At 38.8% G+C, this 18,313-nt stretch overlaps 1 protein-coding gene across 1 annotated transcript in view; it reads right to left on the bottom strand.

Annotated features, from left to right (window-relative positions):
- The window catches only part of BOD1L1 (biorientation of chromosomes in cell division 1 like 1), a 539,385-nt gene that overhangs the window by 459,565 nt on the left and 61,507 nt on the right, over positions 1 to 18,313 (bottom strand). The window contains exons 11-13 of the mRNA XM_053700293.1: positions 9,193 to 15,430; positions 3,866 to 3,945; positions 3,541 to 3,616 (exon numbers count right to left, since the gene is read on the bottom strand). Of these exons, the coding sequence (XP_053556268.1) occupies positions 3,541 to 3,616; positions 3,866 to 3,945; positions 9,193 to 15,430 (6,394 nt within the window). The remainder of the gene's footprint in view (positions 1 to 3,540; positions 3,617 to 3,865; positions 3,946 to 9,192; positions 15,431 to 18,313) is intronic.

Below are 18,313 nucleotides of genomic sequence, written 5' to 3'. Positions count from 1 at the left end.
GAAATAAACTAAGTTAAAAAAAAAACACCACAGATCTCTCACAGCTTCCTACTAGTTAGGCTGCAAGAGAATGACTGACTATGATAGGTGAGGGGAGGAGCTATATAGCAAGCTCTGCTGGGTAATTCTCTTGCAGTTTCCTGTTAGGAAGAGAAATATTCCATAAGTAATGGATGACCCGTGGACTGACTACACTTAACAGGAGAAATAGTACGCAACGGTACCATTTAAAATAAAAAAACTTCTTGATTGAAGAAACTAAACTAACACCTCACTTTACCATGTCTTTCTAGTATAACACAGGCAAAGAGAATGACTGAGGGTGGAGGGGAAGGGGAGGGGCTATATATACAGCTCTGCTGTGGTGCTCTTTACCACTTCCTGTTAGCAGGAGGTTAATATCCCACAAGTAAGGATGAAATCCGTGGACTCGTCATATCTTTGTAAAAGAAAGCTGAACAACTCTTTAACAGGATAGGTTCTTATACTGCTTAATTGGGTATCTCATGGACAGATATGATAGATGCTCTCAAAAAGAGGAACTATCAAGTATACCCCAGAGGATGGTGCTTATAATTTCAAGGCAGAAAAACACTCTAAAAGGCGGTTTTACCTCCGTTATAACCGCCTATAAACTAGAAATAGTTTTTAGAATTTGCGGCTGAATTGATTTTGGAGTGCGCCCTGAGATTTCTCTAGATGAGGTATACTCAGTCTTAATTTGCCTAATGTATAAGTGTTGTATATTTAGATTGGATTGGGCTAAGTATGCTTTAGCTATGTGTTTATTTTTAAAATTCAACTCTATTAGATGTAGACAGAAGTGTAATACATTTCTATATATTTATGATATAAATGACAAATATCTGGATGTTTTTATTAAAATAAATTCATTTATTTTTCCTGATTAGATTGGATCACATATAATAATAATACAGTTAATTCATTAATAAATACAGTAGATACAATAAACATTAGTGAATAAATAAATAACCTAAAATCTTAATAATTGTACAATTACATAGAAAAGGGTAGATTAAATTCAAATAATAATAGATCTTTATCGCTCTTTAAAATAACCCGGATCCGGTAAGCAACTTATAGTTGATTTAGCATATGAATGGTTTAAAACTAAAAATGTACGGCTTAAAAGTATCTATCTGTTCTAAAAAATACTAAAATTCTTGCTATGGACAATAATCGTGATGTATAATAGGAGATCGTCTTATAGATCAATAGATATGAACTTAATATGAGTTAGGTTTATGCAAAAATCTCGATCCAAATATTAAAAAGCAACAGTTGAAGGAGATAGTTAGATCAATTCACATAGAGAAACAATTTATACAACATGTGATTTAGTATAATCTTATGACTTATTATTGTTCAAGTTTTGTTATATAAGATTGCACAATGATTTGCCCGGGACTTAAAAGATGTAGAAGGTACCTTAAACGTTATAGTTGTAGTTGGAGACAGGACAATTCTGTGTACTATACCGGTATAGATTTTTATGAAATCTGTGTGTGGTATCCGTATGAGAGATGTTTAAAATCTTGTTCTTATTTGACCTTTGTTGGAAAAAACCCGCCAGGGCGTATCTTGAAGTTTCACAGATGTACTTTATTGCCAAAGTACAATAAATTCCGTATGTGGTACCCGTATGCGAGATGTTTAAAACCTTGTTCTTATTTGACCTTTGTTGGAAAACCCGCCAGGGGGTATCTTCGAGTTTCACAGATGCACTTTATTGCCAAACTTGATGATCTTGTATTTCTTGCACCTCTGGTGTCACCCTTTGTGTAGGACAGTTATGCAGAGTGAAGAACGTCTGGGGATTCACGCTGACAATCTTTTCCCAGCTCCCTCTTGTTAACGGTCCTTCTTAGACGATGTATTAGTTTCTTTTGGTGGCAGTCTTTCTGTGCTTTATCCGGATGTAATACTTTCGATGTCTGTGCAGTGCAGAACTGCTGGTTCTGTAGTTTGATTTACGATCAGGAAGCTTGAAACAATTATTGTTAGTTCCAGCAATAGTGGACCAATACGTTGGACGTGTTTCGACTGTCACCTGCAGCCTTTTTCATACATAATCTTTATGTATGAAAAAGGCTGCAGGTGACAGCCGAAACGCGTCCAACGTATTGGTCCACTATTGCTGGAACTAACAATAATTGAAAATCAATTATTCAATGAAAATTTTAAGTTTGCGACATCACTAGTTAAAATTACTGCAGCATTTTGCCACAGCCTTGCTGTGGCCCTACCTGCCCTTAGGGATCAGATTTGGGGGAATATAGCTTCTTCAAGGCACTCAAACAAGAGCAGGACCCCTCCATGTGAAGCAGCATGAACTTCTCTGTAATTCTAAGTGCGCATCTGAGGCGCGAAATTAGGCCCCTCCCACTCTACTCCAGAGTTGTGAGGCCTACTAAATCACTCCTAAGTGAATATAAAACAGCCATGTGGATAATAACCCCAGAAAGAACCCACTTCCTGTAGGGAATGAGAATATCCCACAAGTATAGGATGAATCCGTGGACTGGATACACCTTGCAAGAGAAATCTATACCGGTAAAGTACACAGAATTGTCCTGTCTCCAACTACAACTATAACGTTTAAGGTACCTTCTACATCTTTTAAGTCCCGGGAAAATCATTGTGCAATCTTATATAACAAAACTTGAACAATAATAAGTCATAAGATTATACTAAATCACATGTTGTATAAATTGTTTCTCTATGTGAATTGATCTATCTCCTTCAACTGTTGCTTTTTAGTATTTGGATTGAGATTTTTGCATAAACCTAACTCATATTAAGTTCATATCTATTGATCTATAAGACGATCTCCTATTATACATCACGATTATTGTCCATAGCAAGAATTTTAGTATTTTTTAGAACAAACAGATACTTTTAAGCCGTACATTTTTAGTTTTAAACCATTCATATGCTAAATCAACTATAAGTTGCTTACAGGATCCGGGTTATTTTAAAGGGCGATAAAGATCTATTATTTTAATTGAATCTACCCTTTTCTATGTAATTGTACGATTATTTAATTATTTATTCACTAATGTTTATTGTATCTACTGTATTTATTAATGAATTGACTGTATTATTATATGTGATCCAATCTAATCAGGAAAAATAAATGAATTTATTTTAATAACAACATCCAGATATTTGTCATTTATATCATAATTATATAGAAATTTATTACACTTCTGTCTACATCTAATAGAGTTGAATTATAAAAATAAACACATAGCTAAAGCATACTTAGCCCAATCCAATCTAAATATCCAACACTTATACATTAGGCAAATTAAGACTGAGTATACCTCATCTAGAGAAATCTCAGGCGCACTGCAAAATCAATTCAGCCCTTAATTGGGTATCTCACTATGGTTAAAATCAATATTCATAAATTAATGTATTATTATTTTTATCAACCTAATAGTTAAGTGTCACAATGAAAGTATACATTGCTATATAGAAGAAAAATTACTATCAAGTAACTCATCAAGAACTAACCATTTGGAAGCACTTCCGCAGCACCAGTGTCACACAAGACTTCTTTCCCATTGTCTTCATCTTCTGGACTGTCAAGCTTATGTGAAAAGCAATGATAAATATATTAATAGAAAATAAAGAAAAACACACAGAAATGTTTTATGATGGCTACAATATACATTCTTCACTAAGCTGCCAATAATATAGTAAAAACTAAAGAGCAATTTTAAGGATAGTTCAATAGCAACTACACAAACAATAATACATAAAGTTAATAAAGAATACATTACAGAGAAGTTTATATAAATACTGTAGGTTTAAAACCAGGAGATAAATCAGATCTTACCCTTTCCTTTATAACATTGCTTATGTTATCGTTTGGCTCTGCCACAGTTTCTTCAACACTACACACGATAGTGGTTAGAGCTTAAAAAAAATAAAAAACATAAACGTACAAAATTGTGAGAAACATGCTATTTTTAAAGCAAAACTAATATGATAGTAAAACTTTGGTATGTAAAAATAAAAAACTTAATATGCTTACCTGATAATTTTCTTTTCTTCAGATGGAAAGAGTCCACAGCTGCATTAATTATTTTTGGGAATTCAGAACCTGGCCACCAGGAGGAAGCAAAGGCACCCCAGCCAAAGGCTTAAATACCTCCCCCACTTCCCTCATCCCCCAGTCATTCTGCCGAGGGAACAAGGAACAGTAGAAGAAATAGGGTGAAAAGGTGCCAGAAGAACAAAAATAACAGATGCCCCACAGAAAAAATACAGGTAGGGACCTGTGGACTCTTTCCATCTGAAGAAAAGAAAATTATCAGGTAAGCATAATTTAAGTTTTTCTTCATAAATGGAAAGAGTCCACAGCTGCATTCATTACTTTTGGGAAAACAATACCCAAGCTATAGAGGACACTGAATGCAAAAACAGGGGGGTACAAGAGGCGGCCCATTCTGAGGGCACCAGGCCTGAAAACCCCTACCTATCAAAATCCTGCTTCGTCCGAAGCAGAGAACAACTTTGAAAAAAGGAAAAGGCCCAAGGACATTGACTCGCAGACAGTCCACAAGCCTTGCTAGAGACCGCAGGAACTAGACTCGACTGAGTCAACAGCTTCCAAGAGACACCATCGCCCAGCAGTCGGTCTCCAAACAACACACCCCTTACTAAAGGAAGGGAACAAAGGGAACAAAGCAAACCACCATTTTCTTCCACAAAGAAGAAAAGACATGGAGAAAACATGATTGTACTTGTAAAGCGCAGCTAATCCCCCTTAAGGCACTCAAGACGCTGCTCATTTTATCAACCTTGAAAGGAGAAAAGGCTGAGTAGACCTCGCCGAGGATTGAACGTGCTACCCTCTGTCTGCTACAGTGCAGAGTAGCCACAGTGCATTAGTATGCTGTGCTAGCTGAGCATAAGGAACTCCAGAAAAAAAAAAAAAGGGCACAAACACAGAGTAAAAAAAACGAGAAACCGGGTCAGGCTAACAGAGACCCAATCAGTCTCATAGAAACAAGGGGAGGCAACGCCCAGACCCCAGAAATACAGAAACTACGGGATAAGGCCAGGAATCTGAAACAGAGAGAGGAACTTCCCCTAACACAGTGCAACCGCACTCTAGAAGCAACTGAAGACGAAGGTCCCCAAGTCACAAAAAGGTAGCTCAGAATAACGAAACATTCAGAAACGAAAACCTCGTGCAGCAAGCTCATATAGGTCTGACGAAAAACACCTGAAGCAAAAACACTATACGCTGCAGTCATCTTAAAATGACTCTGAAACCTAAATACTTGCAGTGCAAGTAGAAAGCAGCTGAAGATAGGATCCTTCAGATTGCCAAGTATCCACTAACCAGCGGATAACGTCGCAGGCTATCTAAGAGTCGCCAGTCCTTCCCACAAATCTTGAACATGGAGAAAGGAGAAACCTCAAAGAGGCTTACCGTACCTCGAATGCTCCAAGGACGAAATAGCAGAACACCAGATCTCAGATCCTGCTCCAACACCAGACCAGCCCAAGCGACAGACATGTCTGATAGATAGGGGGGACAGAAAGACCCCAACAACAAGCCCCCAGGGAGTGGAAAGAAAAAGGGGGGGACACACCCACCCCAACAGAGCTCGGGTGCCAACCCAATCCGCTCCTCAAAAATAAGGCACTCCCAAGAACCCCCTAAGACCTGGAACAGAGAAAAGTGCAATAGATCCGTAGGAAGACCTGTCACAACTCTCGTAGACAGTCTCTACGTAGAGAGATCAATTTCCAACAGGTGGAACAGAGCCCACCTGATCCAACCTCCTACACACAGGACAATGACCCTGCAGAGAGAGGAAACCCCAGCTCATAAGGAAGACAAACTATCCCCTCAAAAGGGAAGAGCACAGATAAGAACAGCATACATGTCCCCAAGACATGAAGCAACAGTATGATCAAAACACGGACAGAATGAAAAAAAATCATCCAGATACCACTGTTGACCCAACAGAGAAAAAACTCCCCATGAAGTGAAGCACACTCCGTCCGAAGGACAAGTCAGGCCTTAAAGTTTATAACCAGTACCCGAAGGTGGATGTGAACTCTGGCCTTCTTGCTTGCAAGCCCAATGAGCTAGCCCCTTTTTCGCAACATAGGATCCCTGAAAGAACTCGGTTGTGCCGAACCAGTCCACAGGATCATAAGTCTCCAGACATCTAAGAAGGATCCAAGACAAGAACCCTGGACCCGGGACCCAGAATTGTCCTAAAACGACACCCCCAGGGAACACAAGATACCCAGTCTGAAGCAATCCGACCTCACAGGGGATGATAACAGGGGAACCTGGAGAACAGGTACAGGACTCGCTTGTAATTCCCAGCCCAAAGGGAAGAGGAGAACACCCTTCGGCTGGAGGTCACCCCCCCCCCCACAACAAGGTGCTAGGCCACGACAAAGACACACAATTTCTCTAGAGCCCAAAGGCCCCAAGGGCAGCACAAAGGGAAATGAGAACGAGAACAAAGTCACCCGAAAGAGAGTAGAAAAGAAAGGTTAGTCTCCATAATAAATTTCAGGTTAACGTTCCAGAGGACCACACCCAAGGGAAAAGAATGCTAAGCATCCCAAACTCAGGCAGAAAAACATCCCCTAAGCAAAATGCTTGTAAAAAAAGATACAACACCTCCTTTCGGCCCAGATATGGAGATGACAACTCCAAAAGGAAGACAGAGCCTCACGACCTTCACTTCCTAACTAAGCGGCTAAAGCCGCCAGAAAGACCGGGCGAAGTCCAGAAAGTCTCGACACAAAGGAAGAGAGCCTCTAAAAGGAACAAGTCATAAAAGGACACTTTTAAAGAGACCATGAAAGGCAAAACCGTAAGAACGGCGGTATGAAGGACCTAAATCTTCCAAGCCTTCAACTCACAACGGGAAGGAACACTCTAGATCCCAGAAAATCAGAAAAGACTGAGCATGTCGCCGCGGATTTCAACTGAGTCCCGGCCCACTAGATTGAAAGGCGAATGAGGACTGAACCAATCCGCCATGCCCCTAAGCAGCCACGAACTATCAAGTCCTCTCAGGATGCTAGTTGAAGCTTGTAAAATAACAAGTAAACAACACAAATCATATTGTTATCACTAGGCGCTCTCACCGGACCAGCCGGACATAAGGCGCCACGTGTCTGAACTAGGCCTCAAAGACAGAAGGATTTGTACCCAGTCAGGACCAGCCTGGAACCAAGGGCCCCAGCGAGTCTCCCCCGAGATGTAGGAATAAAGAACAGTCAGACAGAACATAAGACTAGCACAGCCTCAAAGTAAACAGTGCAACCACAAAATCGCAACTATCAATTCCAGAGACGAAGGTTCCCTAAGGAAACATCCACAACAACATGAGCTTTAGATAAGGTAACCCCTTAGATTATCGCCCAGGAAGAACGGACCCACAGGACCAGCCCAATAGGGATCAGAGACTTCCAAGCTCAGAACTGGAAAAGGATACACAAATAACAAAGACTATAAGAAGATTACTTCATCCCCTTATGTATATGCAAGCAAGCCAGTCGAAGATTAAGATTGAGAATCCCCAAACCCATTAAGAGGGAGATCCTCCAGCAACGACAAAACGTGCCTCAGTAGAACACAAAGGCACGCCAATCTATAACGAAAGGCGCAACATACCTCTGCCAGGCAAAAGAAAATCACCGGCCCTGAAGGTTGACCCTGTGGCCTCAGGAGCAGTCGCTCCCCCAGAGGGCTGAACAGGAGATCCCACGCCTGACGAGCCCCAGTTAACGGAACACGAACAATATCGTAAACACACTACCGGGAGGTGCAGATGCGTCAGCGCCAAAGATATGGCCATGCGGAACCGTGTAGTAACCTACGGTGGGAACAGGCCACACTCCATAGAAGGATAAGCAGTGTTTGGGTTACCTGCATGCGTAGTAAGAGTTGGTGGTAGGGAACTCACCTCGTGGGAAATAGAATTCCCTGAGGCGGGTGGCTCAGTGGGCACCTGATTCCCCGATACCGAGGAACAGAGCACTCTAAAACGGCATTCGAAACATAACTGATGGGCATGTATCACTCAGGCCAATTCATATTCGTTGCAAGAAGTAGAGTCTGAATCAGAGATATCAGTCTCCAAAAAATCAGAATCCTCCATAACTGGGATATTGAATAAAAAAATGGACCTTACACCCCCAATGGCTGGTGCACTCACCACCTCCAGGGAAACAGACACCAGCGGACCAGGATTTCTCTGTCGCCACACGATCAGGAATGCGGAAATGGAGAGCCAAAATGTGGCCACGCCCGGTCACAAGGTAAACCGTGCAGTCCATGCAAAAGCGCGCCCGACTGTAAAGGCCGCGTCACTAGACATAGGCCGTTATGTTCCAAAATAGCCATGAGCCGAAGCAATACTACACAGTTGCAGACAGAATCACATAACAAACATGATTATAAACCCCCCTGTGCAATAACCCCCTCAAGAGATATTAACCCTTGATTCCGAGATACAAAAAGGAGTCTCACTGAGACTCTAAGTTAAAGGTTGAGCCCCGCTCGGATAAACGGTTGTAATTACAATACATCCATGATGAAAGTAAAATGAAACGATCTTACCGGAATCTACACCGTGGAACAGGAACACGTCCCTTCAAGTGTGACAGATAGTAGCGTCGCTTCTGCCATGGACTTGAGAGAAAAAAGCAGGCATCGAAACTCGTCAACGCTGATTGCTTGTGGAGCTGTTAATATGAGTCGGGATGGTTTCGCAGAAAGACTCTCCCTGCATCACAAGACTCTAACTTTCACCAAGGCTCTAACTGAGAGGCTGACAGGACTACTTAAAACTCCAGTCCCATGCCGAAGAGTACTACCCTCCATAAGAGGCTATCGAAAACCTCTGACACTTCTCTGCCAACCTCCTGGGACGAAAGGCAAAGAATGACTGGGGGATGAGGGAAGTGGGGGAGGTATTTAAGCCTTTGGCTGGGGTGTCTTTGCCTCCTCCTGGTGGCCAGGTTCTGAAATCCCAAAAGTAATGAATGCAGCTGTGGACTCTTTCCATTTATGAAGAAAAAGACATGTCTTAAATTATTTCCAGTGTATTCTATGCTTTGTCAAATATGATAACTTAATAAAGAAGCAAGATTCTGAAAAAAAAAAAAAAGTCTAACCTGTGACTGATTCTGTGTTATCCTCCAAATGTTTACTTCCTTCATCAATGACAGTATTATTTGTAGCAGAAGCAGTTGTATCAGTTGGGAAGCATTGAGATTCTGATTTGGAAATGGGATGTTCATCATTCTTAAGAAGCTCACAGCTTGTGTAACTAAGCTTGTTACTGTCTACAACAGTATTGTCTTTTGAAGGAACTTGGTTAATATTTTTGTTATCTTGGATATCATCTTTTCTACTGTCTAAATTTTCATATGAAGTAGCAATATTCATTATACAGTCACTGCTATTTTTAATTATACATTCATTGCCAATCATGGCTGCATCATGTTCTACTAATGTGGTGTTCAGCTCACTTGCTGGCTCTTCAGATTGCTCTTCAGCACGGTCAGAAAATGTGATATCCAGATCAGAAGTCCCTTCTCTCTCTGAATCAAGCACTTGATTAGTAGGCAAGGAATTGGATATTATTATTGTGTCTTCTCCTGAGTTTTCTATGGACTGTTCACATATTCTTATGACTTCGCTTTTTATACTGTTCTGTAAATCTCTGTTTTGTGAATTCATATCCTCGTTAGTCATGATGTCATCAACCGTATGGTTAATTTCATATTCTCTATTTTCTGTATTAGCTGACAAATCTATATTTTCGATTATGTTCTCAACTACATTTATTCCAGCACTGTTAGAATTTTCTTCTGTTACTGCAGAGAATGAAGAATCTTCATTTGCTGTTCCAGTGCTAGTAACAAATCCTTCTCCCTCCTCTTCATCTTCTTTTGCACCGGTGCTTGTAATTGCACTCTCATCATCTTCTGTAACAGTACAGTTTTGATTTTCTGGACTGGTCACAACATTAACACTTCCTTCACTCTGCATCCCTGAGCAAGAAGTATCATCTTGCCCTCTGTCTATGCTTACTTTGCTGTCATCATTTTCTTCTATACCTGTACTGGTAACAGCACCTTCACCTTCTTCCAATACTGGAACATTTACTTGTGTTTCTGCTTCATTCTCTGTAGCCACACACGCTAAGGTTTCATAATGTGCATTTTCAACTAAGACACAGTTTTCATCATTTTCAAGATCTCTGAGGTCCACATTAGCTCCAGACATAAGACTTTCATTAATGACTGTTCTACTATTATGAGAAATAGTCGCTTCCTGCTCAGAGCTGTTATCAAACAAATTGCTGCCATTGCCAGCATCCTCTATGTTTACACAGCTCACATGAGCAAATGCTTCAGATTGTTCACTTAGCTGTGATGATTCACTTATTTCTGCACCAGCGCTAGTTACGGCACCATCAATTTCTCCATCTCCAGCAGTTGTTGTCACCGTAGAGCCATTACTAAACGCTATTTGTTCTGCTGAGCTTGCACTACTTACAGCATCCTCCTTTTCATCTATCCTCTCATAGTTTAAATTATTTACACGTAAGTCTGAATCCATTACTGCGAGTTCAGTTTCTTCATTAGCCCTTGAAACTGGTAAGACAGCAGCTGCTTCTTCTGAAGTACCAGAGATGGTTGTGTCACTTCCAGAGGCAATAAAACTCGACTCTGCTGCAGCTTCTATTATACCAGGCCTGCTTTCATTATTTTGACACATCTCTACATCTGCTGATCTACTGCAGAGATTATTTTCATTTTCTCTCTCGGTACTGGAAGAAGTTGTGGCATCCTCAAGAGACTGGCGGCCAAATGACTCATCAGTTCTAGTTTCATGAATACTTGCAGTAAACACCATGGAAGAACTAGCAGCTTCTGCATTTTTATCTTGATATGTAGTCCGAGACACTTTCTCACTCTCTAATTTATTGCCAATCAAACATCCAGATGATGTTGCATTGTCTCCACCATCATCCGATATAAATTCAATTGCATTGCTTGAAGAAGCCTCTGTAGCTTCACTATTCATTTCAAAGCAAACATTTCCTTCATCCATACTATTTTCGGTAAATCTTTGAATATAATTACTTGAAGTACTAGCACAAGCTGTATTATTATTAGCAAGCACATCATAACTTTTATTATACGTTGTTTTAGAATCACTGGATGATGCAGCATTTTCTGCACTCTTGTCTGGGGAAACTATTGTTTCCGTTTGTTCTTTTGACCTACTGCTTACTGCAGTGCTTGAAGAAGCTGTAGCTCCAACCCTTTTTTCTGGTAATGTTATAAAACTTACAACTTTTTGCTCTAGATGGACATTATTATGAAGTGTGTCTGAAGAGGATGAGGAAGCAGCATTTGATCTACCTTCTATATCCACTGTATCTGAATCCTCTTCTGTACTGCTGTCCATTGTAACACTTGAAGAAGCTGTAGCGTGTGTATTGTTGGTTAGATTGACTGGAGCTAAACAATGATTAGAAGAACTGCTAGAAGACGTTGCTGTGTTATCATTACTGTTTCCTGGGAATATTATGGAAGCAACAGCCACCTGCTTGGTACTGCTGTTTAATGTAATACTTGAAGATGCAGCTGCTTCAGTATTATCTGAACTTAACACAGATTTAATCAACATATGCTCTGTACTACTATCCATATAGGAACTTGAAGATGCAGCCTCAGCACTACTGCTGAAACTTGGAACTACAGGATTTGAGTTATCTTCCATGCACACAACCAATGCACTACTAGAGGAGGCCATATTGTTATCCTTTTCTCTTTCGTGGCCCAAATCTTGATCTTCAATAATTTGCTCTCTACCACTGCTTGAACAACTTGCGGTACCCCTAGAGTCCATTTCACTGCTAACAGAAACTAATACTTCAGTGCTACTATCCATAACAAAGTCAGATGAGTTTGCCGGATATTCTGTAGGAGTTGCCAAAGTTAAATCATGTACACAAATGTGATTTGTAGTAGTGTCATGCTGTGTACTTGATGTGGCTCTTGCATTTTTACTGTCCTCAACATTTCCAAAAACTTCATTATGGATATTCCTGCACTTTTCAGTTGAAGAACTTGAGGAAGTTGCTGTGTTCTCATTTTCCCTGTCCACAGACCCTTTTAACCATATGTTAGATGGCTCGCCCATACTACTGTCCATAACATTACTGGATGAGGCTGCTGTATTTTCATTGTCAATTTCAGAAGACACAAGAGAAACGTCAAAATTGGATTCCCTTCTGCAGTCGCTCACACTACTAGAAGAGGTTGCAAGGTGAGTAACAACATTTTCATAAATTCTTATGTTTCTATCATTTTCCGTTGTGTTGTCTGAAGACGTGGCAGCATGCTTAATACCATTTTCACAAATGTCTAGATTACTATTATTTTTAACAATATATGAAGAGGTTGCTATATTGTCTTGAGCATTTTCTGAAGTTGCTCTATTGATTGAAACTATAGAAGCTCTTGCACTTGATGAAGTAGCTGCTTTTAGTGTACAGTTACTCATTTCAGCCTCTTCCACCATATCTGTAAAAGCTTGCGAAGAAGTTGCTGCACTTTCATTGCTCTTTTCTGAAGAAAAAGATGTATCTAAGGAAGGAACTTCGAAGCAGTTCTTAACGTAAGAGCTGGATGAAGTAGTTGCATCCTCTGTGGCATTGTCTGCTAAAACGGTCATGTCCATTTCGTCTTCAGCAAAGTTACCATCAACCACAGCAGATGTACTAGCTGCATATTCTCTATTATTAATAAGGCTTAGTATGGCGTTTTCATTATGTCCTTTATGAATATGGATACTAGAAGATGTTGCAGCATTCTCACACAAACTTGAAGAAAAAATAACTCTTATAATTTCAGATTTTTCCACTTCAGAACTTGATGATGTTGCAATGTTTTCACTTTCATTTTTTTGGCTGTTATCGTAAACAATGGTTGAAGAGGAGGAATACGATGTACTGCTCAAGTCACGATCTCTCAAAGGAGCAGTGTTATTTTCTCTTGTGTTACTTTCAACAATTGTACTTTCCACTTTACTTTCTGTACATGTTTCAATGTCAAATGTTTCTTCCACCCCAACACTATTCTGATTTACAAAAGTTTTGTCATTACTTTCTGTGACATCTGAATGTATTTCTGTATTAGAATCATCTTCAACATCATTTCCAGTAACCATATCATCTGTCTTTGTACTGTCCATTGAAACAAATATTGTTGAAAGTGTTTGCTCTTTTTTGACTGCCTTATCACCTGTTTGTTCTTCCACTTTCCCCCATACATCAGAAGTAGAAATCTCATTGTCATTTGACACCATTATTTCAGAAGACATATCATCAGTTGACAAATTTGATCCATCATTATTAAGCGGTTCTGTGACAGTATTTTTAATTTCAGGAACTTGCTGCTCACCCTCACTGTGTTCAGAGAACTGGACATCAGTCAAGTCTTGAGCTGGTTCACTGCTCAGCTTAGTAGCAGAAGTGGTTTCTGAATTTATCACATTCATATTTGACACATTATCAGCTTTTACATGTAAAGAGGACATCATATTTTGGTTATGATTTTTAAAACTGTTTACTGTTGATACTGTTCCAGGAGTAATTATATCACTTGCTTTAATATCTCCAGTTTCCAACCTTGTATTTGTTTCTACAGCTACCTTAGTTACACAAACATTTTTACAAACATTGCCAATTGGTTTAAGCATAATTTCTTTCACTACAAGCTGTGTCTTATATTTTACTGTACTAGTTTTAACTACACCAGTCACTTCAGAGTTAGCATTGATATCCTGAGAATGTGTTGCAAGACAATTTTCAATATCCATCTTTTCAAGGGTTTCATTTACCGAGTCATCCAGTGATATGTGACGGTGCTCTAAATTAGAACTGGACATTTCTTTTTCTTCTGTTGAAACTGAAAGTGATGTAGGTAATTTAACCTTTTCTGTAACAGCACTGCTGAGGTCAGATGTGCTCTTAAGAGTGGGAACTTTAGAGCTTTCAACTTTATTATCAGGTGACTTTTTACTTGACTTTCTATCTAAACTGTTTCGTTTTTCATATATTCTTTTCTCATCTGTATATTTTGAAAGTTTTTCTTCTGACCTATTGCTGCCTTCTTTATGCTTAAGGTCCTTATGACTGTGTTTTGAGTTGGAACTTTTATGATTTACATCTAGCACTTTCTTGTCAGTTTTAGAAGAAGCACGGTCTCTATTGTCTGACCTTGATCTTTCTCTTCCTTTGTCTCCTGTATACTTTGATTTATAGCCACTTTCTTTCGTTACTGTATTTGAGCTCTGAGGCATTGCATTTTCATTTTTATCTTCATTATCCTTGTCTTCAGACTTTGATTTACGGTGTTTTTCCATATAAACATCTACATGAGTCTTATCCCGTTCAGTCTTTTGGTTAATCTCTTCTTGATCATTTATTTTCAGTGAAGTTTTGTTATTCTTAAATTTAGCTTTTGAAACTTCTTCCGAACAGCTTTGAGTTTGCCTGCCTTCTTTATGTAGAGAGTCCTCTTTCTTTGAATAATCAGAGTTAGTGGAATCTGTCTCATTTTTATCTTCAGAATAACTTTTTGATCTTTTTGGAGTTGTGCTATGCAGTCGTGAAGTGCTTTGAGAATCTCTATGAGTTCTGAAATCTCCAAGATCCCGTTTAAATTTGTTTTCTTGTCTTGATTTTTCAGTGGACTGATGTCTTTCCCGGTCTCGTTTATGACTATCTTTGCGCACACTTTCGTCTCTTTTGTTGGCATGTTCACTCACAGATGTTTTTTCGTCTCTATTATATGAGGAAGACCTACCCTCACTTTTCTGCTTATTTTTTCGATCAGATCTTTCTTCTGAAGAGGACTTTCTTTGAGAAAGCTTTTGAAAACCATCATCTTTAATATTCCTCTTAGAATCATCATTTGATTTATGCATAGATTTATGCTTGGAGGATGATCTATCTTCAGATAGAGTCCGTTCACGTTCATTCCTGTGTGACTTAGTCTCCTTCTTTTGAGAGGTCTTTGCACTATGTATTTCAGTATCATTACTTTCTTTTTTTATATTTTTGTCAGGCTTAACACTGCTCTTCTGTCTTTGATGCTCTTCAGAGTTAGAGTCAAGTCGCTCCACTTGCCTTCTTGATTCACATGTATCATGATCTTGTTGTACTCTCTCTAATGATATAGAGGTTTTCTTCTTATGTTCTTTTTCTGACCTGGAGTCACTTTTACATTCTTCTAAAGATTCCATTAATTTCCTAGAATGCTTATTATCACCTTGAGCAATGGTGCTGTGTTTTGCTTCTTTTGTGGCTGAAGTAGTTTTCGTATGAGACTAATGAAGAAAAAAAAAAACTTTTCCATTACTTTGAAATTCTTGAAGTTAATAATTTCAATCTAAACACATATACATTAACGTTTACAATATTATTGACTGATTATACAGTTGATAAGTATCAGGGAATATATCCCATGGTAGGTTGGGTGAATGTAAATGAAAAAAGTAGATTCATTCAAGGCTGCATATGAAATTTGCTGGTGCATATATAATACAATTTTTTTTGTTTGTTTTGGAATTCAATGTCAAAAAGCTAACTACTCAGTGGCTCCTGCAGCTGGCTAATGCAGAACAAAAATCACAAAAGGATATCCAGTGGTTCTCATGGTAGAAAAAAATAAAAATATATGCTTACCTGATATATTAATTTCTTTCATGGTAGTGAGAGTCCAAGAGCCATTACTCCTGGGATTCAACCCCTGGCAACTAGGAGGAAAAGGATTTCCACAGCTCTAAGTGCACTTAATCCCTCCAAGCTCTCTGGTATTCCAGTATGACATATAGCCAAGAAAAGGATAAGTAGAAAGTTTGGAAAGGACAAAGTAAATATAAGGCTCAAACATGAACTGCCGTAAGAAAAAAAAAAAAAAAAAAAAAGAAAAGAAAAAAAAAAAAAAAAAAAAAAAAGGAAAATGGGTGGGTCTTGTAGACACTCACCACCATGAAAAAATTAATTTATCAGGTAAACATAAATTTAGTCTTCTTTCATAAGGTGGGGAGAGTCCACGAGACATTACTCCTGGGAACGAAAACCCAAGCTGTCCATGAGTAAAACTTCCAAGACAGAACTTAAATATCCAAAGCATGTAGGTTCGAAAAGAGGAGAAAGAGACACTGGATAAATCCTGACTAAGCCTCGATGTCAAAACACATAGCAACTTACCTGTAGTATGAAACAGAAAAAGCAGAAATATGACTATTTAAAGAGTTAGCAGATAAGCGATTACCTGAACAGACTTGTAATAATTCTAGAAATTCTAATTGAATACCAGCTAAAACACTCGTTTTTAAAAGCAGGAAAGAAAAAAAAACTTTCCAAATCACTTGAGAAATGTTACTTTATGGCCTGAAATAAGGTGTTTAATACAGCATTAATGAAACAATATCTAATCCATCAAGATGAGAGACTCAAGATCTTGATAATAAGAGAAAGCTTGACATCTTAATCAGATACACAAACCAAGTTCTACGATGCCCGACTGAAGCAGTCAGATTAATGAAGACTGCTCTATTCAATTTGAATCGTGACTCTTGGAAACAAGTTATCAGTTCTATCTCTGGGAGAGCCCATTGTTCCACAATCTAATAGAAAACATTCCTGTTAAAGAGATTACCTACTAAGTAATCTGCTTCTCAGATATCCTTCCTAGGAAACACAATATAGAAAATGTTTCAGTGTCCAATTAAAAAGAGTTGAGAATTCCTAAATTAATGCTAAGGAACCGCAAAGTTCCACCCTTGATGATGGATATAAGCTATAGCTGTAACACTGTCTGAAAACTTGGATAAGTTTCTCCTTTCAGAAGAGGACAGCTCGGATAATTATTGTTAACCTCAAGATAATTATTGTTAACCTCAAACTCCCTGTGCTCTCCTAGAGCCCCAGACTGAACCTCAATCCTAGAGAATGGTGTCTGCAGACATTATTAACCAAGCTGAGCGAATAAAGGACGCCCTCACAAAAAATAGTTTGGAAAACTATCCACGGGGACAGAGATTGCTTCACTGAAGAATCCCATAGGATTCTATAAGATAGTTGAGATTTTTTTGCACCATTGTCGAAGTATGTAAAGTTGAAGAGTTCTCATACAGAACCGTGCAAATGGAAGAACATCTGATTCTGCAATCCTCAGACCTATCACACCAATAAAATGAGCTACAGATGCGTTGTAAATTTTGTGTAGCTGTGAGCAAATTGACTGCAAATTTGATCCCTGATCCGTTAGAGAAATATGCATAGTTACTAAGCCTCTAATGACTCCTAGAAAAGAGAGACTCTTGATTAATGAGAAAGAAAATTCTTTTAAATTAATTCTCCAACCAGGTCTGTGAAGAAAACAGAAGTAGACTGTTGGCATGAAAAACAGATGAAGGAAAAACATAATTTATGTAAGAACTTGCCTGATAAATTCATTTCTTTCATATTAGCAAGAGTCCATGAGCTAGTGACGTATGGGATATACATTCCTACCAGGAGGGGCAAAGTTTCCCAAACCTCAAAATGCCTATAAATACACCCCTCACCACACCCACAAATCAGTTTAACGAATAGCCAAGAAGTGGGGTGATAAGAAAAAAGTGCGAAAGCATAAAAAATAAGGAATTGGAATAATTGTGCTTTATACAAAAAATCATAACCACCATAAAAAGGGTGGGCCTCATGGACTCTTGCCAATATGAAAGAAATGAATTTATCAGTAAATTATGTTTTCTTTCATGTAATTAGCAAGAGTCCATGAGCTAGTGACGTATGGGATATAAATACCCAAGATGTGGAACTTCCACGCAAGAGTCACTAGAGAGGGAGGGATAAAATAAAGACAGCCAATTCCGCTGAAAAATAATCCACAACCCAAAAAAGTGAAACAAATTGAAACTATAAGCAGATGAATCAAACTGAAACAGCTGCCTGAAGTACTTTTCTACCAAAAACTGCATCAGAAGAAGAAAACACATCAAAATGGTAGAATTTTGTAAAAGTATGCAAAGAAGACCAAGTAGCTGCTTTGCAAATTTGATCAACTGAAGCTTCATTCCTAAACGCCCAGGAAGTAGAAACTGACCTAGTAGAATGAGCTGTAATTCTTTGAGGCGGAGTTTTACCCGACTCAACATAAGCATGATGAATCAAAGACTTTAACCAAGATGCCAGAGAAACGG

The sequence above is a fragment of the Bombina bombina genome, chromosome 2 (genome assembly GCF_027579735.1).
Source record: "Bombina bombina isolate aBomBom1 chromosome 2, aBomBom1.pri, whole genome shotgun sequence".
Classification (NCBI taxonomy): domain Eukaryota; kingdom Metazoa; phylum Chordata; class Amphibia; order Anura; family Bombinatoridae; genus Bombina; species Bombina bombina.
The sequence above is the reverse complement of the archived record's forward strand: the minus strand, read 5'-3'. Positions and strand labels throughout refer to the sequence as shown.